Here is a 21,126-nt window from a genome sequence, read left to right as displayed (position 1 = left end):
TAATGAGGGAAAACTGGGAACAAATTGGGACGGACCATACAAAATCACGGTTGCAGCAAACAAAGGAGCATTCAAGTTAGAGACAATGGAAGAAAAACTACTCCAAAACAATTGGAATGTCACCCATCTCAAATACTTCCACTGCTGAAAAAAGGCGCCACTAAGTTGTACTCTTTTTCCCTCATCCGGGTTTTGTCCCAATCGGGTTTTCTCGGTGAGGTTTTTAATGAGGCGGCAAGGGGAACGTCTCAAGGTCCAAATTATTGTTCATTAGCCCGCCCATCAACGTGATCTCCAGGCCGAGTAATGAAGGGACTAGGTATAGATAGCCAAATCTCCATTGTATGTACAAAGTCAACATGTATTTCCTATAGGAATATAATCAAATCTCCAATGTATAAATGAAACTCCCAATGTCCAAGGCCATCGACAAAACTATGAGTTCGACCTCATTCGAACTACGACGGGATACTACTTCGACATCAGCTCAAAAGTAACATCCCAATGGCCAAGGCCATCGACAAAAATATGAGTTCGGCTTCATTCGAACTACGACGGGATACTACTTCGACGCTAGCTCGAAAGTAACATCCCAATTGCCAAGGCCATCGACAAAAATATGAGTTCGACCTTATTCGAACTACTACGGGATACTACTTCGGCGTCAGCTAGAAGTAACATCCCAATGGCCAAGGCCATCGACAAAAATATGAGTTCGGCTTCATTCGAACTACGACGGGATACTACTTCGACGTCAGCTCGTAAGTAACATCCCAATGGCCAAGGCCATCGACAAAAATATGCGTTCGGCCTCATTCGAACTACGACGTGATACTACTTCGATGCTAACTCGAAAGTAACATCCCAATGGCCAAGGCCATCGACAAAAATATGAGTTCGACCTTATTCGAACTACGATGGGATACTACTTCGACGCCAGCTCGAAAGTAACATCCCAATGGCCAAGGCCATCGACAAAAAATATGAGTTCGACCTCATTTGAACTACGACGGGATACTACTTCGACGCCAGCTCAAAAGTAACATCCCAATGGCCAAGGCCATCGATAAAAATATGAGTTCGACTTCACTCGAACTACGACGGGATAATACTTTGACACCAGTTCGAAAGTAATATCCCAATGACCAAGGTCATCAACAAAGATACAAGTTTGACTTCACTCGAACTACGATGGGATATTACCCCGATATCGGATCTAAGGTAACATCCCAAAGGCTAAGGCCATCACCAAAGAAAAGGGTCCGACATCACTCAAATTGACAAAAATATAACAAAGATTGCCACAGAATCGACAAAATAATTTTTTCATTACAACAAAATATTGCCAGCGCCTATCTTTACGATAGGCGCAAAGATGCCCTTACAAAAATCCTAAAGAAAAAGTAAGTACAAACCAAAAATTAGACATCGTCCATAGTAGCCTACACATCTTCGCACCAAGAGTCAAAGGCAAGACGGTATGCATCATCAAAGTTGTTATCATCTCCGTCAGGCGTAAGCGGGTCATATCCGCAAGCCTCGCGAGCTGCCCAAGCTTTGGCACGCATATCCTGAAGTTCAACTTCAGATGCCCTTTCATCGACGTGAAGAGCCTTGTACACATCGAGCTGGGCCTCAGCGTGAACCCACAACTCATATAAAGGATGGGGCACGATGGAATCGGCCGAGGCACGAGACGTAGAAGGTTACGAATGTCGACGTGCGTCCTCCGTTCACAATGATGCCACTTGTCCGGTCAACGCGAATAACTTCGCCTCCAATTCCATAACACGCCCCTCAAGCCCTGCTACCTTAAGCGTGGATGCCTCTTTTTCCTTGGTCAACTCCGACCTACAGACACAGAGGGTATTTTCCAAGACCGCCGCTTCAGAAATAGTAGTCGCCAGCTTATCGGCACTGACACTCAATTCACCCTTAAGCCCATTAATCTTCGCCGCCTTTGTACCTAATTCGACAGTCAAACTGGCCACCTTTGCTTGCAAGTCGGTATTCTCGGCCATCACCCCTCTACTTAACCCGAGCTCATCTTCCTTCACCTTAAGGGATGCCTCAAGTTCACTGTTGCGGCGACAACCTTCATAAGGTCCTCGTCTCGCTCCCTCAGCTCCTCGACCTTGCGCGCCAGTTGATCCTCCCTCTATTTAAGCCCCTCGCGGAATAGTTGGAAATCAGGGTCCTGATTATAGATGTCGGCTATCGTACGATGCTTAGTGCGATATTCTTGATATTTGGAAGACATATTCCCATAGATGGCCGTCCTCTTCCTTTCCCGGCGCTCGCGCTCCGTAGCCATGATAAGGGTCTGGCACAACAAGAAAGAAGTTAAAATAAAAAGACAAGTCGACAATAACAATGCAAACCCAATGACGTAAAGGAAAAGAAAGACATCTACCCACAACGCCATGCCGGCGATGTTCCGAGACAACTCCATGTCGCTCATCGCTCTAAGCGCCTCGCTATCGGGGGCAGCACATAAAGGGGCTAAAGTAGAAGCCACCTGATCACAGTTCGACAACAAGTTATAGTCCCCTGGGACAACTATATGCCGATCAGAACCCTCCACTCTGACCTCCACATGAGTATGGCGTTCTAAAAACTCACGAACATCCTCTGAGTCGACATTTGAACCCGAGCCTTCACCCTCGACACGCAAGCCCCCTCCAACGTTAGATGATGCGCCATCCTCAACGAAGCGTACGAAGTCGCCTCCTAGATAAACCTCTTCCGTTAGGGGAGACTTCCCCGCCAAGATGGCATCGGCCATAAATATGCGCACAGGTGTCGTCTGCGACGCGCCCACCCTACTTCTACCGGTATCCAAGGCCATATCCTTCCCAAGCTCCACTCTCCTCCTTTTTCTCAGCAACGACTCGTCCCCGTTAGAGAATTCGTCCATGAGGTGAGGGGTCGGTACGGAAGAGGTCTCTTCCCTCACGACCATATCCCGAGAAGGACCTTCCATTTGTATCGGCTGAGTACGAATCCCTCAGACAGATTCATTCAAAGTAAACTGCATTCCTACAGCAGCGGCAACTTGTCAAAATGTAGGGATTGGGGCCCTCTGCCTAGAAGCTCCTCGACCTGTCATCACGAAGAGTCGTATCAATAGACAACAATATATAACCAACAAAGTGATATAGAGGAAGACATTTACCAGATGAAACTCTCGGTCCATAACGTTTCACGAAAGCGGGCCAATCTCGGGTCTCCGTTGCATGGGGCAACAGATGGGCTACCCAATCCCTTATACATGCAATAGAGTGGGGTAGATGCCCCATAGCTGCAAATGAAAAGCAAACAAACCCTATAATGAATGAAGAGGAAAAGAAAGAGTAAAACAAGTGGTGACACTTACGATTCTCGTTCCACCGCTCCGGAAACCTAGCGGGGTCAGACACAATGTGTTCGGTTTTGATAAAGAAGTATTTATGCCAAAACTTGCGACTTCCTCGATCGTCGGTCCCAACCACCAGCCCTTTTGTCCCACGATGCCTCAAATGCACCATAGTGCCCCTATGAAAGTTGGGTGAGAACAAGTGCAAGAGGTGGTGAATGGTAACCTCGCACCCCGCCAACTCCGCGTACTTTGTCAACAACAGAAGTATCTTAATCATGTATGGGGAAAGTTGCGGCGGGCAAACTAGATAGAATCTACAGAACTCTTCCGCTGACGGAAGAAGGGAAAAAAATGACCGATCACGAAGGGGTACTTATAAAAAACACAGTACCTGGGCTTATGGACTTCCATGAAGTCCTTTCCCGCTGGAACCATATCAACATGAGCGGGGATACTATATTTTGTATGGAGAGAATCGATATGAACTTGTTCCGTTTCAGAGAGCACGGGGATATGAGTAGGAGGATCCTTGAGAAAGTCGCTTCGAGACATAGGGTGTCTAGGCAGCAACTTCTCCACAGTGGGAAAGCTATCCCCCTCCTCCACCGCCAGAGGGAAGCGCCACGGACAACAGGGTGGCATCAGAAACCCCTTCACGAGATCGATGTGTTCTAGGCATCTTCTCGGCAGAAAGGTGTTAAAATGACAGAGAAAGCTATGAACGAAGAAGGGGAGAAGAAGAAGCAGAAAAATTGTTGAAGAAAACACTAGGGGGAGGGTGGGGGGTGGGGGGTGGGGGATGAGAAACGATAACAGAAATGGAATGGCCAAGAGTTTTTGAAAAAACAAACCCTCCACCTATTTATAGGATTGAGTGGCTCCAGAATCGAAGCGACATGCTACAGAGTGGCACCAAAATCGAAACGACAAGCCCTCAACCCCTGTCTCGAAAACACGCATAATGATGACGCACGTGGAGATGACGTTATTTCCCGATAAGATACACTATCCGGTGTCTTGTTGAGCATGCTAACCCCCCCCCCATTGTTGGCCAAGCCATAACGCTTCGTAAAACCAAATTTCTCCATGAGAGTGGGTGGTGTCCGCTTACCAAGGACGCACCAAGTTGCAATCTCGACAAGCGGAGGGACTAACTGTATGGGTCCAAATTTGGACGACCACGATCATTGATGAATACGATAAACGATGAGATCTTCGCAGCTCAACGTCTTACGGAAGACGACAGACAAGTGAACAGAGATTGCATGACTTTTACAGTGGTGTAGGCTAGACAGGGGGCGCTAGGAATATTTTTATGTCTCTTAGGGTTCAAAAGGATTTGTCCCTTATATATAGCGGGAAAGCAACCTTGTAAAGGGGGCTTTTTAGCTTTCACACCTAAGAACACTGACTGTAATACTTTTCTACGTAAACGATTGGCATCCTTGGTGTTCGAGCACTCGTCTTCGCAAGATCGAAAATATTATTCATTGTGTTCATCTTTTATACCCTTGTTTCTAGAGTTTATTATACTCAGCTAAGATTTATCCCTTCATCTTCTTTAATTGATTTATTCTAAAAGGTTCCAATATCTTTTGAGTCAAACAGTCTTTATTTAAAATTTACGTCAAGTAAATATCCTTTTAGAATTTAATCAATCAACATAAAGTTCAAATCGAACGAAAAATGCATTTTCATGGACAATAAAATAACAAGCATAATGCATAATGCATAGTTGACAGAAGAAATCCAAGAACAGCCATTCATTTAATTTTTGATAAAATAATATATATGTAAATTCAAGCAAGAGTCTGCAATTTGCAAAAGCCCAGGTCACAAGAGAAACTGTCTGGAACAAACATGACCAGAATTTAAGGTAGCAATTTGCCAATGAGCTTCAAGGAAGACTAATGTGAAGATAAGAAAATGATGTCCAAATCATGTCTGATTTTTGTTTAGATATGTCCTAAAAGAAATAAAATAAATTTTGTAACTTATGACGGATAGTCAAATACAATAAATTTAAGTATATATACTACATGCATAAGCATAGACATGAAGAGAAAAGCTCCAACCCCAACAACTTGTGCACAGCTAGCTTCCCATTTATGGACTGGATAAGCCCCTGTTCTAAGGGCAATTGGACAAACAAACACCACAATTTATTGACTTTTATTTACAATACAATGTACTCTCTTTTTGGAAAATTTTAGTTGCTTAGTTGGTTGGCTACCGGAACTTTCAACTCATGGGGTGAGGGTTCGATTGCCCACCTAATTATAATTTCATCCTTCATTTTCCACTCCCCCTATCTCCCAATCTTTTACAAAAAATGCACTCTCTTTTGCTCTCTCGTAATTTTCTTAGAATTAGCCATCAATTTACACTCATAGGGTGCGATCCTTTTATGGATCCTACGTGAATGCGAGATGCTTTGTGTTTTGGGTTGTCTTTATAGCCTGCCAATTCTATACCATTCAATTGGTTCTTTTGATTTATCCCTCCGCAATGCACTATATCCAATGATGAAATCAGAATTTAGATTCAGTGGGTTCTTAATTAAAAGAGCACGTCCTTAAATGCATTTTTTTGTATATGTATAGAGAGGACGTTCCGAAATATTTATGTTTTCCCCAAAAATTGGATAACAATTAAACTTATAATGTGGTTTTAAGGATACATGATTTCACCTACTATCAATTGATAAACGTAAAGATAAGTAATGAAAATTGACAATAATGTAAAGCAAACTAGTGTCTGAACAGAGCTTAGCCCTCGAGCTTGAATACCCTCGAGCTAGTTGTGCTAGAAGCCTAGAACAGTTAAAATACAACAAACTGATATACAAGAGAATGTAAATTAAAGAGAGAATATTGTATTGCTTTGATCTGCATGAATGTAAGGTGTTTACAAGATGAATATGACTCTCTTTATATAGTAGAGGAATCCTATTTATGGTACAATTCTAATTACGGAAGTAAATCCCATGATTAACTAGATAACCGACCTTGATTTGATCTGTTCTGAGATTTAAGCCATAATCTTTGGCCAGTCACAGATATATCGCCTTTCCGTTATTGGCTTTGATCGAAGTCTGTCATATTTGGTCTCGATCGCTGCCGGTCTCGATTTCGACACACACCTCGATCCTTTGACTCGATACCTCGTCTTCGTGCTCTGATTTGATCCATTACGAGGCTAATCCTCGATGCAGTTCTCTGGTCTCAATCAAATAGCACAATCGGATAGGTCCGGTTTTAACCGTATACAATTTAACTATATTTTTCTGACTCTACTGAACTTATATCTAAACCAAGTGCATGATTTGAGTTTTACTAAAGTGTAACAACTTATTTGCACGGAGGGGGAAGTTCAAAAATATGTTTTAAAATTTGGGAGCAACTCACTTATTGACAGAGTCTATGTACCCCCAAAACCACCAACATACCAGAATGGATTTAAACCATAATGGGTTCAATCATTATATGCTATAATTGAGCAATCCAGCAATTAAGGACATCCGTATTAGAAGTATATAGTCCATCCATCTGGATAAAATTGGATCTTTTTAATTATTTATTGGTCCAAGAAACTTTTATCTTCTTTTTAAACATAATATATTTTCTTCTCTCAAAATTCAAACTAATACTATGAATTATTTATTAGTTGACACACGTATAAGCTGCTACCTCAATATAACAGCATTTTTTAAACATGATTTTCTTAATATTGAAATGTATAGAGAGTATATGGCTAGGTGTCTATTGGTTGAACTGCATTTATTCTAAGGAGTTAGGTTTTCATATGAAAAATTAGGTTTTCATATGAGAAATAAGAAAAAACATAAAGTTTTATGTTTATAATTTTTAACTTTCCCTTTGAAGGATTGAAATACTCCGAAGAACAATTTAGGCACAAATAAAAAATTCAACAAAAGCTATATAGAAGAAATTTATTAAACTAGGGAGAGAACTTGGTAGGAGGCTTTTTCACAACTCATAAACTCTTGAATCTCTCTACAAGAAAAAACAAGTAGTAGCACCGCTATTTATAATACTACAAAAACAAAAATATATTCCAATATAAAATTAGTAAATAAAACCTAGACATGAATTAAATAAACTACTAAATATCAAATTCTAAACAACTAAAAAATACTAATTAATCTTGGTATAGTTTCCAACGTGATGGAATTATGAAAACACCATCACCTTCTTCCTTTGATGCTAAGTTATAATGCCGTAGCTAGTTTCAGTCCCTTTCATGTTATGGTATGTATTTGTGGCAGAATTTCAACCAAGGACTTTGCACAATTTGGTACATGTGGTGCATCTAAGTAAAAAAGGAATATATTCCACTTAAACTTATTATATATACTATATAGATTCTTTCTTTTCATTTTCTTTGTCCTATTTCCTTTTCTCCCCTCTTACTGAGACTCTGTTTTCTTCTTCTTTTCTTTTCCTCCTTTTTTGGTTATCTTTTCCTCCTTCCGTTTTTTCAATAGTAGGGATGGTAAGAAAAGAGTAGGGTAGTAAATGGGTAGGGCGGATTGGATATGGGCAAATCGAAAATAAGTAATGTAAAAACGAATAAAATATATGATTTGCCCATATTTAATACGGTTAATCGGTGACTTCTTGAATATGATCACTTTTGGAAGAATTTCTCGTCTCCCAAATTTTTGAGAAACCCTCAATTTAAGTATTTGCAAATGTCAAAGTTAAACTCATTGATTATATATAAGTATACATTTTTAAGTGAATAATATAAATATTATCCATATTTGACTTGTTTTTAAGAAGTTCATTATCATGTTCATTTTTAGTAGATAATATGAATAGACAATTATTTTTTAAATTTATTTTGTCACCACTAAATAAGAGTATTAAATGGACATGCTAAACTGTACTTGGGCGAGTCAAAATGAACTTAATTGATAGGTATGTCGGACAATAATTCACCCAAAGATTATTTGAGCTGAGATGGTTGATTCAAGACTAAATAGTGGTCAATTCTTTACTCCCTCAGGTTCATAATAAGTTATCAATTTGCTTTTAGCACGCCTATTAAGAATATACTAAATTCTATACAAAAATACACATTATGACTAAACTACCCATAATTAAACATTTAATGTGAGGAGTAAGAAAACTTTTTAGGGATATATACATAGAGGTTATTTTGTAGAAACAAATTGAATTCTTTCTTGATTACATAACTGGACACTTATTTTGAACCAAAATAAAAAAATAAATTGGTCACTTATTGTGAACCGGAAAGAGTATTAGAAATCTACTTATTCCTCCAATACTCTTGATAATTTATGAATTTAGCACATAAACATATAAACACTGATTAATTAATCTCTCATGACTTCACCCTAGAATTTCCCCTACCTAATGGCCCTTCTAGTTAATTTTCTTTCTTTTTCCTTGTTTTTATTCTTAATTATTTCAAAGACGTGTAACGTCAACGAACGAAAATGAACAAAAAACTAAAGCGTTACCATCTAACACACTGCATTAAATTATACGTTCAAGCTAATTTAAAAAAAAAAACTAAATCTCTTATTTAAAATTAAAAAGTACACAAAACTCGGCAGTCGGCAGGTGGAAACGAAAGTGGGGATGATTTTTTCATTTCTAATTATGAACTTTTGTTGCAATTTAGGTAACAACATGGATTAATAATCTCATTTTATTATGGTCATGATGTTGACTAAGCTCCTAAACCTTGCCCTTTTTCCATTATATAAACTGCCTTTTTCAAAATATTCACTTTAGATTAGATACAGCATAATCTAATGGTTTCTAATAATTATTTATGAGTTTAGTATTTAATTATCAAGACTAAAATATATTGACCAGCCCCTGCTTATCTGAAACAACAAAAACAAAAGAGAGAGAAAATCTAAACTAAGTTTGTATTAGATTTCTTTTATGAGACAAACATTAAACGACGATTATAGCCAGCTAGCAGTTGAGTGAAATGAAATAACAAATCAAAAGGGGATTACTTATGTTTATAGATAGTGACATTTGTTAAATTCTGATCGTTAATTCATTTTCATACTGTAGATTATTATACTGATCAATGCTAACTTTCTTTCTTTGTTTTTCAAGTGTTGGCTGCTTTCTTTTTTAAATCTTCGTTTTCTATATTTTTTATTTTATTTCTTTTCTGTTATCTAAAGGAATTTCTTCTGGTCTTGACCATATCAATTGACGAAATTCTCAAAAAAAATTAACATATGCATTTTTTTTCTCTCTAACATATTGATCAGTTTCAGGGGTGGAGGGAGAGAATTAATTAGCTATGAGTTCGGACGAATCCGATAACTTTTGATTAAACCTGTATTTGTATTAGAAAAATTATAAAAATTTGTATAAATATTTATTTGGGAATCCAGTAACTAAAATATGTTATGAGTTTGTTGACGAATTCAAAACCCATAAATTTCAGTCAATTTTACTTCATCGAATATGTTTTAGGTTATGTAAAGCATATAAAATTGAGGAGTCCATTACACAAATGGTCACTCAACTATCCCAAATTATCTTCTAAAGTCACTTTACTTTCGTTTATAAAAACAAAATCACTGAACTATGCTTATTGCACTCAGAAGATCACTCAACTAGATTTTCCAAATTTTAGATTACCAAATACCTATTTTACCCTTTAAATTATAAATATTTATCTTTTTTTTTATTTTTTTAAAATTTATAATATTATGATTTTCCCTTTTTAATTTATATTATGGACTTACCTATAGAATAAATAAATATTATTTATAAATTAAAAAATAAAAAGTATTTAAGCATCTATAATGCCGGAATAACAAAATAATGAGCATAGTAAAAAAATTAATTAGAATAATTTGATAGTAATAATAATTTTAGTATTAACAACAAAAATTCAAAAATTTATTTACACAATTCAGAATGAAAAAAAATAAAAGTTTTCATGCACGTAATATGAAACTAATTATTTAAATAAAAGTATTTTTATAATATACATTATATTCTTGAAAATTATGCTCAAGTATATTATATATATTTCATGCACGACTTAACATAGCATATTTTACTCTATATAGATAGTCCTCATGCTTTCGAGTGACATAATTTTGTGTCGTCGGAAAGTTGGTAGAAACAAAATAGTAATATAATTGAGCATAATCTTCAAGAATATATAATGTATATTATAAAAATATATTTATTGAAATAATTATTTTCATATTACGTGCATGAAATATATATTTTACCACCTTTATTTTCTTTCATTCTGAATTGTGTAAATAATTTTTTGAATTTTTTGTTGTTAATACTAAAATTATTATTATTAACAAATTATTCTAATTGATTTTTTTACTATACTCATTATTTTGTTATTCCAGCATTATAGATGCTTAAATACTTTTTATTTTTTAATTTATAAATAATATTTATTTATTCTATAGGTAAGTCCATAATATAAATTAAAAAGAGAAAATCATAATATTATAAAGTAAAAAAAAATAAAAAGAAGATAAATATTTATAATTTAAAGGGTAAAATAGGTATTTGACAATCCAAAATTTGGAAAATCTAGTTGAGTGACCTTTTGAGTGCAATAGGCATAGTTCAGTGATTTTGTTGTTACAAACGAAAGTAAAGTGACTTTAGAAGATAAATTGGGATAATTGAGTGACCATTTGTGTAATGAACTCTAAAATTGAGTGAGGCATAAAAATATAAAGCCTTGGAATTATTTTTTATTTTTTGTTTTTGGCCTTATAAAGTTAATCACTTTTTTCCTGAATTGTTTTCGAAAGTATACGAGAGATCGTATCCCTTAAACCTCTCCTCAGTCCTCCCTGCCATAAATGAAAAAGTAAATAGATTTTTTGAATGGATTATTAGCAAAGAAAACTGTTGAAACTAAATGAATAACCAAAGAAAATTATTGTAGCATATTACAGACAAACATCTTTATATTTAATTGGAACATAAGAATGATGATTGTTAGCTAGCCACAATTATTTGACTGAAAAACAAAATAAGCAGCACGCACTTTAAGATTGCAACCAAAAATACCACTCAAAAAAAAGGAAAAAATTAGGAAAAATAGTGGATAAAGTCAACATCTTTGATTATCAAAATGGTTATTAGATTAAAGTATCATTAATTTTGGATGAGTGGCGAATAATTTGGACCCTTAGATTGAAACAATGTGTGAGGAAGTGTATGGACAAAATCATATCCCCTGCCCCAGTAGATAATAGTTGTAATTTTATCACTTTAAAAACTATTGAAATAGTTAAAAAATCTGACCTAGAAATTGAAAGAAAAAGAAAATAAGGAAACATTGTTACAACTAAATAGGACTTATTTAGCTGTCTTTTCTTCCTAAAAAGAAGAGGAAATATAAAATATGAGTCAAGATTGATGCCTTTTTTTTTTTTTTTTTAAATTTTAATGTTACAAAGCTTCCAACAAGAGTGGATAAGAGGAAGCCGCTGTATTGTGGTTAGGCCCCAATACTTGCAATAATACAAATTAAATAAACTTCACTACAAGTCTCACAACCTCTAAGCCAAAGGAACTTATTTTTGTTGCCACTACCAAATTATAATTCTTTCTTTTCTTATTTAATTGTTCAGTGCACCAAAAAAGAAGAAGAATAAACCAAAACGGAAATATAGTTTTTTTTTTTAATCAGAAAAAAGGAAAACACATAATACGAGTTTGTTCATCTTTATTTTTGTTTTATATCTCCTTTTCTTTTCAGAAAATAAATACTGTATATATTTTGAATTCTACATGTTTACTAAATCTTCTTGACGTGAACCATTGATTGTGACCATTATATATATGTATACCTCCTAGATTTCCAACTTAATTATACATTTGTTATTTGTTAAACATGCGAGAAAATAAAATATAATAATTTTGTAGCCCTTAAATATTTCACAAAATCTTACTTAAACTCTGTGATTATTTTAGACTTACGTAGTCCTTCCACTACAAGAATGGCTCCATACAAGCTCTTTTGGTGAACTTCAGCAAATGACGTAAATTTTACTTAATTCTCAACAATTTAGAAGTTGATCTTACATTTAAAGTCATGTTCATTAATTTTCTTTTTCACATTAATGTAATAATATATATATTAATTATTTATGATTTATTGATAAAAACGATATGTGAAAATATGTATCTTGTATTCATTTAATTGACGTAAAAACAATGAATGGCGATGCACCATGAAGTAGTAGTATTGTTACTTTGTTAGTTCTAATTTAGGAAAAAAGATTTTATCTTAGATCAAATAATTTAGTTAAATGTTGCAGTATATATTCTTAAGAGATTGATAGGGTGAAGACACGTTAGACTGCTTGAGCTTAAAAGTCATTCTCAGGCTAAAATGTCAGAAAAGATCGAGGATAAATTTTCCACAAAATGCCTACTAATGCTTCATCCTATAGCTAGGTAATTATGATGGACGTGAGTTTATAGCAGAGATAATGTCACTAATTGCAAATTATTAGTAACTAATTAGCCTAAAGTAGAGAAAAAGATGACTTTTCCAATAGAAAATTACCTGCTTTTTGAAGGTAATTATTACTTCTTACTTTGGAGGTTGGAGTAATGCTTTGGTGGGTTGTTGAAAGCCACTGATTTCGGATATTGTGATTGTTTTCCAGTCACTTTTGTATTCAATTAAAACCCTAACTTGATATACTCATCATTACAAAATATTGCAATGATAGCGTAATAAGTGAAGAAACATCTATGGATTTTTATCTTTTTTTTCCCCTTGGAATAATAAACTTCCTATCAGACAAGATTCAAATGCATATTTGATTTGACGAAAGGACTTAGCAAATAGAAAATATTTCATGTATATTTCATTTTAGCAACGGAGGTGTTTCAATTTTTTGTAAGAGAACTCTTGGAATAACAATAAAGTTGTCTTTGTGTAATTTATAGGTTACGGATTTGAGCCGTAAAAATAGTCATTAATGCTTGTATCAAAGTAAGTTGTCTATATTACACTTTCCCGAATCCTGCATAAATGCAAAATGCTTTATGCACCGAGCTGCTCTTAGGTATTTCATTTTTTAGATTGTTAATCATCTTAATTCATAGGAAAAATGTTACTGTATATTTAACGATAAATTTTTAGACTTGCGATCTGTGAAATAAGTTGCATCATTCCAATAGATAGTTGATATTGAAAATATAAACTTGAATGTGATATGATTACATTAATACATTCAAACATCAAGGGGTCATAAATTTAGTTTCTTTGGCAAACATTAAAGCCATTAGTTGTGGGGATAATAAAGAAATAGTATAGTATCATGGTGCATGACAATTCATATGTTGTAAAACAGCAGGTCCTTAAAAATACTTGACCTCCTAATATATAAAAAAAAAAAAAAAATCCATTTTTTCTAGCTATAATACATCTCCAAACAACTAAATTAAAATTCCTTGAATCTAGTCTCATACCTACAGATTCAAGACACACATAATGCACCGGCAAAGGAAATAGAAGGACAATTTCCTTAACTTGGCACAACGCATACCAAAATAACTAATCAGAAAAAATAAAAATAGTATATTACTAATATGCAACGACTAGGCATTCTCTAGGAAAGCAGAAACAAAATGCAAAGAAAAACAAAACAAGGAAACTATCTCTATAAGTATGTTGTTTGTACCTTAAGCCAAAGATTCGACTTTCAGTGATCACTCGAACAAAAAAATCCACTAGGAAAAAAAAAGGACAGATTAGTTCAAATCTTTCCTTTCTTCTCTCCAAGACATTCTCCTTCTCCCACTTAAAGAAAAATTAAACTAAATAAAACTAGCACAACCCTTCCGAGAATTCAAAAATATATTCCAAGAAATTCTAACCTAATAAGATACTTGTAATTAGTACAACCTAATAAGTACTTGGTCATGTACTCTTATTGCACTTCAAGATTGTAGCTTTCATCAGAAATCTATGTAAAAAAAAAAAAAAAAAAAGAATGTTGTAACGCTATCTCATAGGTCCAACATAATCCTTCCCTACTTGCTGTGTCAAAACCCTAATCACAATCTTATTAAAACGAATAGTTCTAGTAAGATTTGTAATTTACGCTCAGGCTTCACTGAATTATCGCTTTATAAAAAGAAAAAAAAAAGTACAAAAGAATTGTAATCAAAAAGCATTAATGAAATTCATTAAAAGAGATTAAGAGAATGATTTATCTAGAACTCAATGCTGTTGAGTTGTATTAGTTGTGCACTAAATATTACTACAAAGAAAAACTATAAATCTTGAAATCATGAATTTTCTTCCATCAATTTAAGCTTAATAACAAGAGATTACTATTATTCATAAGAACAATTGCATATACTCCAAAATGAACATAGTACATTTAAGTAAACGTGGCTTCCTAATTCCAGATAAAACAGGGAATAGGCAGAGTAGCTCTGTACATTCATACATCTCAGTAATAGGTAGGCCGTAATTAACACTAAAACCCATTCACCTTTGCGATGTGGTAATTAAGTAGTAGTAATCCAGTAACTATTACTCCTTAAACTCCGATTTCTTACTATTCAATAAAATGTAAGACAATTCAAAAGGCTTTGATACCGATTCGTTCATACTTTTCAGGCTCTGCTTCAGCTAACCTCTGTTTTTCAAAGAATATTTGATTCTTCTTAATAAAAGCTTCAATTGTATGCCGAAATTCTTCGTTGCTCAGTGTGTCCACGGCTTCCACTGGTACCGTTGATTTCCCATCGCCGGGACGGACGACTAACCGCCGCATATCTGTTTCCGAACGCCGGAGCTCTCGGTGTGAACTCGCCGTCGCTATTTCTCGCTTCAATTTCTCCGATTGACTCCTTTTAAACTTCTGTATCTGCTTCGTCGCTGTATCTATCGCCGTTGCCACGTCATTGCTTTGAATCTCCGGAACCTTCAACTCCGAGGAAACGACCTGTTTATCTTCGGTAGTTGCAACACTAGGCTCCGCCGTCACCGGCGAAGAATCACAGGATAGAATCGGCACATCGCCGCCGCATGTAGCGGTGACGATCGGCTGTTGAACTTCGTTATGGAGAATTTCTTCGCTGAGGATATCATCCGTAACGGAGTCGTTGCTTCCGGCGTCAGTTTGACGGCAGAGTACCACGATTGCAACGATAATACCGTTGCCGATGAGAAAAACGACGTGAGGCTTAAACAGAAAAGCCGAGACTTGAACCAAAACCTCGCCGGAGAGTTTAACGGCCACCGGAACACGAGTCCAGGACCAGGAAATCAACACAACCGCCACAACCACTTCGAAAATTTGCAGCATCTTCATCATATTTTGAAACCGATTGTACCTAGCAATTGCTTTCGCTTTCTCAAATTTCACGTTATCAAACACTAGTTCGTTGTCCATTTTAATACTCCGGAACTCTTTTAATTAAAACAGTTTTCAAAATTCACGAGAAATGCAAGAGTAAAACTAACGGTCTGAATAATTTTTCTGGGAAAACGAAAAATCCACTAGGCTTCCAGTGAACAGTAACAGAATTGGGAGGGAAAATGGAAAATAATAAAGAAGGGAATTTGAAAAGAAAATGTAAATGGAAGAAGATTGTATACGTATGCAAAAATACGCATAAGGAAGTAGATTCAGAATTCATGTACATAGAAACACGCACTGATACACCACTGGGAACACACACACACTCCGCCGGAGATAATAATTGACGGTTTCTTTAGAATTTCTGAATTGAAGTTTGAATTGGTATAGTGAAATGAATACTCAATGAATGGAATGGATATAGGAAAGGAGCCTCATTTTATAGGCGTAGCCCCCCGTAGGGTCGACTTTTTTTTTTTTTTTTTTTTTAAAAAAAGTGAGTGTTGAAAATTTGTTATAGCAATAATGAATGAATTATTTAAATTTTGTAAATATGGATAAAGGTGGTAGGAATTGTAATAGTTTTGTTGGGAGATTAAGACGAAAAAATGGATTAATTTAATTTGAGGTGCATGGTCCCCCAAAAGGTTCTATTTTTTGCTAAGTTTCTCCTTCCCATTGCTTCGTGCTGCTTTCCTTTTAAGTTAAGATTCTTTGTTCATGAGGAAAAAAAGATTGAACCCAAAAATATTCAAACAACCAAAAATTATTATGAGGAAGAAGAACGAGGAAAAAAAATTCGATGAAAAGAATTGCATTTTTTATTTTTATTTTTAAAGAATTTGTTAGATATGGTATTTTGATAGAAGTAATTAACTAAAATAATTAAAAATTAGTAGGAAAAATTCGTCAAACTTTATTATATTTATATTAATGAAAAATAGTAAAAAAATTGTTATAAAAAAATTAAAATAACACAAGTAAGCGTAATATCGTAATCACGAGAGGTCAGTGTGATGGAACGAAATGTGAGAGCAGGTCTTTGCAATTAGCCCTTGTAAAATTTGTTTCATTTTAATTAATTAGCATAGGTGCAGAGTATAATAATTCCAAGTTAGTAAAGCAACTGATGTTTTATGTTGATTACTAGGAACTCAGTTTGCTTAATTACAATTATTGATATATCTTTTACTTGTATTATTACATGTAAAATAACATGTTGCATGTGATAATGTTGTCTGTATAGTAAATTTGGTTTTTAGAAATTGGCGGCTCTACACGTAGTTTTATTGTAGAAATTGTTGGCTTATTATCCAATTTCCTTCTTTTCCAATTGGAATTAATTAAGAGCAGGGCGGATGCAGAGAAAAGGATACGGGTTCTCGTGAATCCAGTAACTTTTGCATAAACCTTATTTTTCTACTAAAAAAATTAGTAAAGGTATAAGAATATTTAGCTTGGAACCCAGTTCGTTGGTCGAGTTATCATGCAGATTAACTTGAGATTGTTGTAGGAACCCATAAACTTAAAATTCTAGATCCGCCTCTGATTAAGAGCCTTGGGTGGCAACTATAATGTTAATATTTTTGCAAGGAAATTTTCATACTTAAGAGGTAAGACTAAGAATTTGTGTTTCTGATTTTACATGTATACTCTCAGGTGCAAATTACTTATCCTAAAAATATTTCTCGATATTTAAAGTGCAAAGCTTAAAAATGAGTTTATGTTCTACTTAATATTATTTTTAACAAAGAAATTAGTGGGCCCATATGTTTTCCAATAAACGTTAAATAATTCATATTTACTACTCCTCTTTTATTTAAATAGCGGGCAAAGCAAATGTGAACCAATGAAATTGGAACAGACAGACTACTTGTTATAAAATATGAAAAGAATAACTTACTACAGTACTAATTAACATGGAAGAAACTATAGGATCTTTTGGTTTAGGAATAAATAGTTTCTATCACCGTATGATATTCTTTTGTCCAATAGGCCTTCTTTTTCATACATCAAGCATATATAATTCTCCCCGTTTCAGTTTATATGAACCTATTTCCTTTTTGTTCCGTTCCAAAAAGAATGATTCTTTTATTAATTTAGAAATAATTTAGTTTAAACTTACAATTATATCCTTAATGAGAAACTTTTAGAACCATACAAATAATATGGACTTCTTTTTGACTTGTTTAAGACCATAAATTTCAAAAATCTTCATTTTTTTCTTAAATTCCATGTCCAGTCAAACAGGTTCACATAAATTAAAACGGAGGGAGTACCTTTTTCACTGCAAAATAAAAAATAAAAAATGAGAGAGACTCAATTGAGTTAGTATAGTCGGCATGCTATTCAAATTCGTGACATTTTAATTTGAACAAGGTATTTTGACCAAGTCAAAAGTAAATACTACTACTAACATTTCAATATCTATTAGTGAGAAATATCATTTACCGATCACAAACTGAAATGGTAAATAAAAATGCCAATTGGTAATAATGATTAAAGATAAGAATTTTTTTTCAATTCTAATCAAAATTAATTTGATCAGCTTTAGAGCAAGGGTAAAGTTGTTTGTCTGTAACCTATAAGCCACAAATTCGTACGGTAAAAGCAATCAATAACACTTGCATTATGGTAAGTTATCTACATTACATATCTAGACTCTAGGCGTATGATCTCCTTCTCCACATCCTACGGGAATGTGAGATACTTCATTTCACGCACCGAGCTATTTTTTTTTCAAATCTGAATTAATATAAAATGATCAAAATTGCATGGTAAAATGAAACTTGGAAATGTGACGATCTAAAAGTAGGAAGTATTAATTGAGATTTGATGTGTGAGAAGAAACTTTAACGTGAACGTGGTGCATGGGTAACTCATGATTTTTTGTTGAAAAGAAGAAGAAAAAAGCTTCATTTTGAAACAAAAAAGGACAGAGACAAGACTGCAAACTCGTGTGGATTTCTTTCTGCCTAAATTTCATAACTACTCTAATCACGTGCGTTTCACGCTCAAGATTCTGTACTCTTTTATGTCTAATTTCTGCAACCATTATAGATTTTTGCTATCGCGTGACTGCCCTCATTTCACCGTACAAAAACTACCTGACACCACCACTATTCACTCGTTCCTAGTGTTTTGACCAAGTTAGATATTTAATTACAAATTCGATTAATTAAAACTAGCTACAAATTCTATGATAAATTGTAGAACGCATAAATTTCAAATGGTGACTCAATCTCTAAATTAATTAGGATCCAACAAAAAATAGTTAAATCTCACTGGTGAAAAATCACAACAAAATCGTAGATAGATTAAATATTTTAAATTAATGAATTTGAAATATCGCAGATAATGTTCTTCTGTCGATCAAACTATAATTTGAGCTCATTGCTCACCTCTAACTCCGCCTATACGCATATAAAACATCATAAAGAAATCAACTATTCGTTAATTCTTGTGTAAGCTTATGCTATTTTTTTTAATAATCCTAAAACTTTTTGAGTGAGAAAAATTATGTGTTGTAATATAGTAACAGTTTGACAATAAGAATAGTAAACTTGAACCACATCCTTTTTCTTATCTAAGTGTAGTACTTTTATAATGAATAAAATCCACACATTTCAAACTAAACCTTTTCTTTTTTTATTACCTAAAACGATAGAGCTATACCGTGACACAAGGCTAATTTTGTATAGAAAAGCAGTTGAATGAACGCAAGGGAAGAATAGTACTACCTCTATTCCAGTTTATTTGAACCTATTTTCGTTTTGGTCCGTTCCAAAAAGAATGACCCATTTTTAAATTTGGTAACAATATAGCTTAAACTTACAATTCTACCCTTAATGAGAAGCTTTTATAACAACACAAATACTCTGGGGTCCTTTTTGACTTGTTTAAGACCACAAATTCCAAAAAATTTCATTTTTTCTTAAACTTCGTGTCCAGGTTCATATAAATTAGAACGGATGGAGTATAGTAGTAGTAATTAACTAATTATAATAGTCCCACTATATCCAACTTTAGAAAAAGCAGAAGGGGTGGGGTTGCACACGATTCTTGTTGTCTTTCCAATTGAATTTTCAAAGAATAGTTTGTCACCATCTAGTTTTTGCTTTTCATTATGATCTTTTGTCTTTCTGGTGAAACTAATCATATTTCTACACAACTTCTCTTGGTCTAGTTAAAAGGATAGAAAAAGGATAAGTTTCATGGAGATAAAACTTTGTATGTTACTCATATCATATGTGAAACTGTTGGAAAGTACGTAACCCACCATTAATGAGATTCTTCTTTTAGGTACCAAAAGAATCTCGGCCAAGCTTAATGTGATTATTACAACTTTTTGCCTTTTATCTTGTTCAATTACCCCCCTGCTTTTTCATGTTTTGCTTTTAATTTACAATGTTCAAGAGCAAAATGTGATTGCAGTTAGATGTTCTAGCTAGCTCTTACGAGTAGATTTTCATGTTATTTATATTATCCTCTTTCTAAATTGGTGAAGAGTTTGAAGGGACAGTACTTGGCGGATTAAGATTTTAGGGGTTGCAAAATTGTAGAGATGTCCACTGTCTTTAACTCGAATTATATAATTGAATGATCTTATGAGATATTTATTGATGATGAGTTCACGTGCAATAGTACAATTTAATAGTAGGTGCAAAAAATTTAAAATCCTAAATCTAGGGAAGAAACAAATAAACTTGAACCATTTTCTTGAAAAGTTAGAAACATTGGTAGAGAGTGCTTCTCCCGAATGGGACCTGCATAACACAAATTTAAATATAATCGGACTTCAATGCGAATATTGAACGTCCGATGAAAAAAAAAATTAGAAACAAATGGTACTACTACTAAGTATTGATCTAGGCGGCTTGGAAAGTAGCCTATGGAAATGTAAGATGGATCTTTCGGGATTGCTACCCTCTTCCAAGAATACTGAAAAATAATGTCAAGTGTATTTGGTAAGATTGAAGTTATTCTCGACTTACTTTTACTTGTCTACTTTGAACTTTTTACGTTTCGTAAGAAATAATAAATAAAGTACATAATTTATCATAATATTAATTAGTATATAGTCTTAATGGATTTAAGAAATGATTTGACATGAATAATTAATGCTAAGGACAAAACAGAAAAAATAAATTATTTTTCTCTTGATATGTCAAAATGACAAGTAAAAATAAAAATTTATTTTTAGACTACTTGACAACAGAAAAGTGAACAGATGGAGTACTTTTTTATCAATTTTTTTAGTAATTGATTGCTGAATGAAAAGTATTTTTCGAAAATATATAGTAAAGATTTAATATAATATTAGAAAATTGGAAAGTTTTTTTTTATGAAAGTCTTGAGTATTATG

General features: G+C 34.1%; 1 protein-coding gene across 1 annotated transcript; it reads right to left on the bottom strand.

Moving 5' to 3' along the window:
- Positions 1-14,727: 14,727 nt before the first annotated feature.
- On the bottom strand, positions 14,728-16,166 carry LOC104233517 (uncharacterized). Its single transcript, XM_009786919.2, has one exon. The coding sequence runs from the start codon at positions 15,792-15,794 to the stop codon at positions 14,979-14,981; it is 816 nt and encodes a 271-aa protein (XP_009785221.1). The 5' UTR covers positions 15,795-16,166; the 3' UTR covers positions 14,728-14,978.
- Positions 16,167-21,126: the final 4,960 nt, after the last annotated feature.

The sequence above is a fragment of the Nicotiana sylvestris genome, chromosome 4, assembly GCF_000393655.2.
Source record: "Nicotiana sylvestris chromosome 4, ASM39365v2, whole genome shotgun sequence".
NCBI classification, from domain to species: Eukaryota; Viridiplantae; Streptophyta; class Magnoliopsida; order Solanales; family Solanaceae; genus Nicotiana; species Nicotiana sylvestris.
Note: the sequence above shows the minus strand (reverse complement) of the source record. Positions and strands in the feature narration are given on the sequence as shown.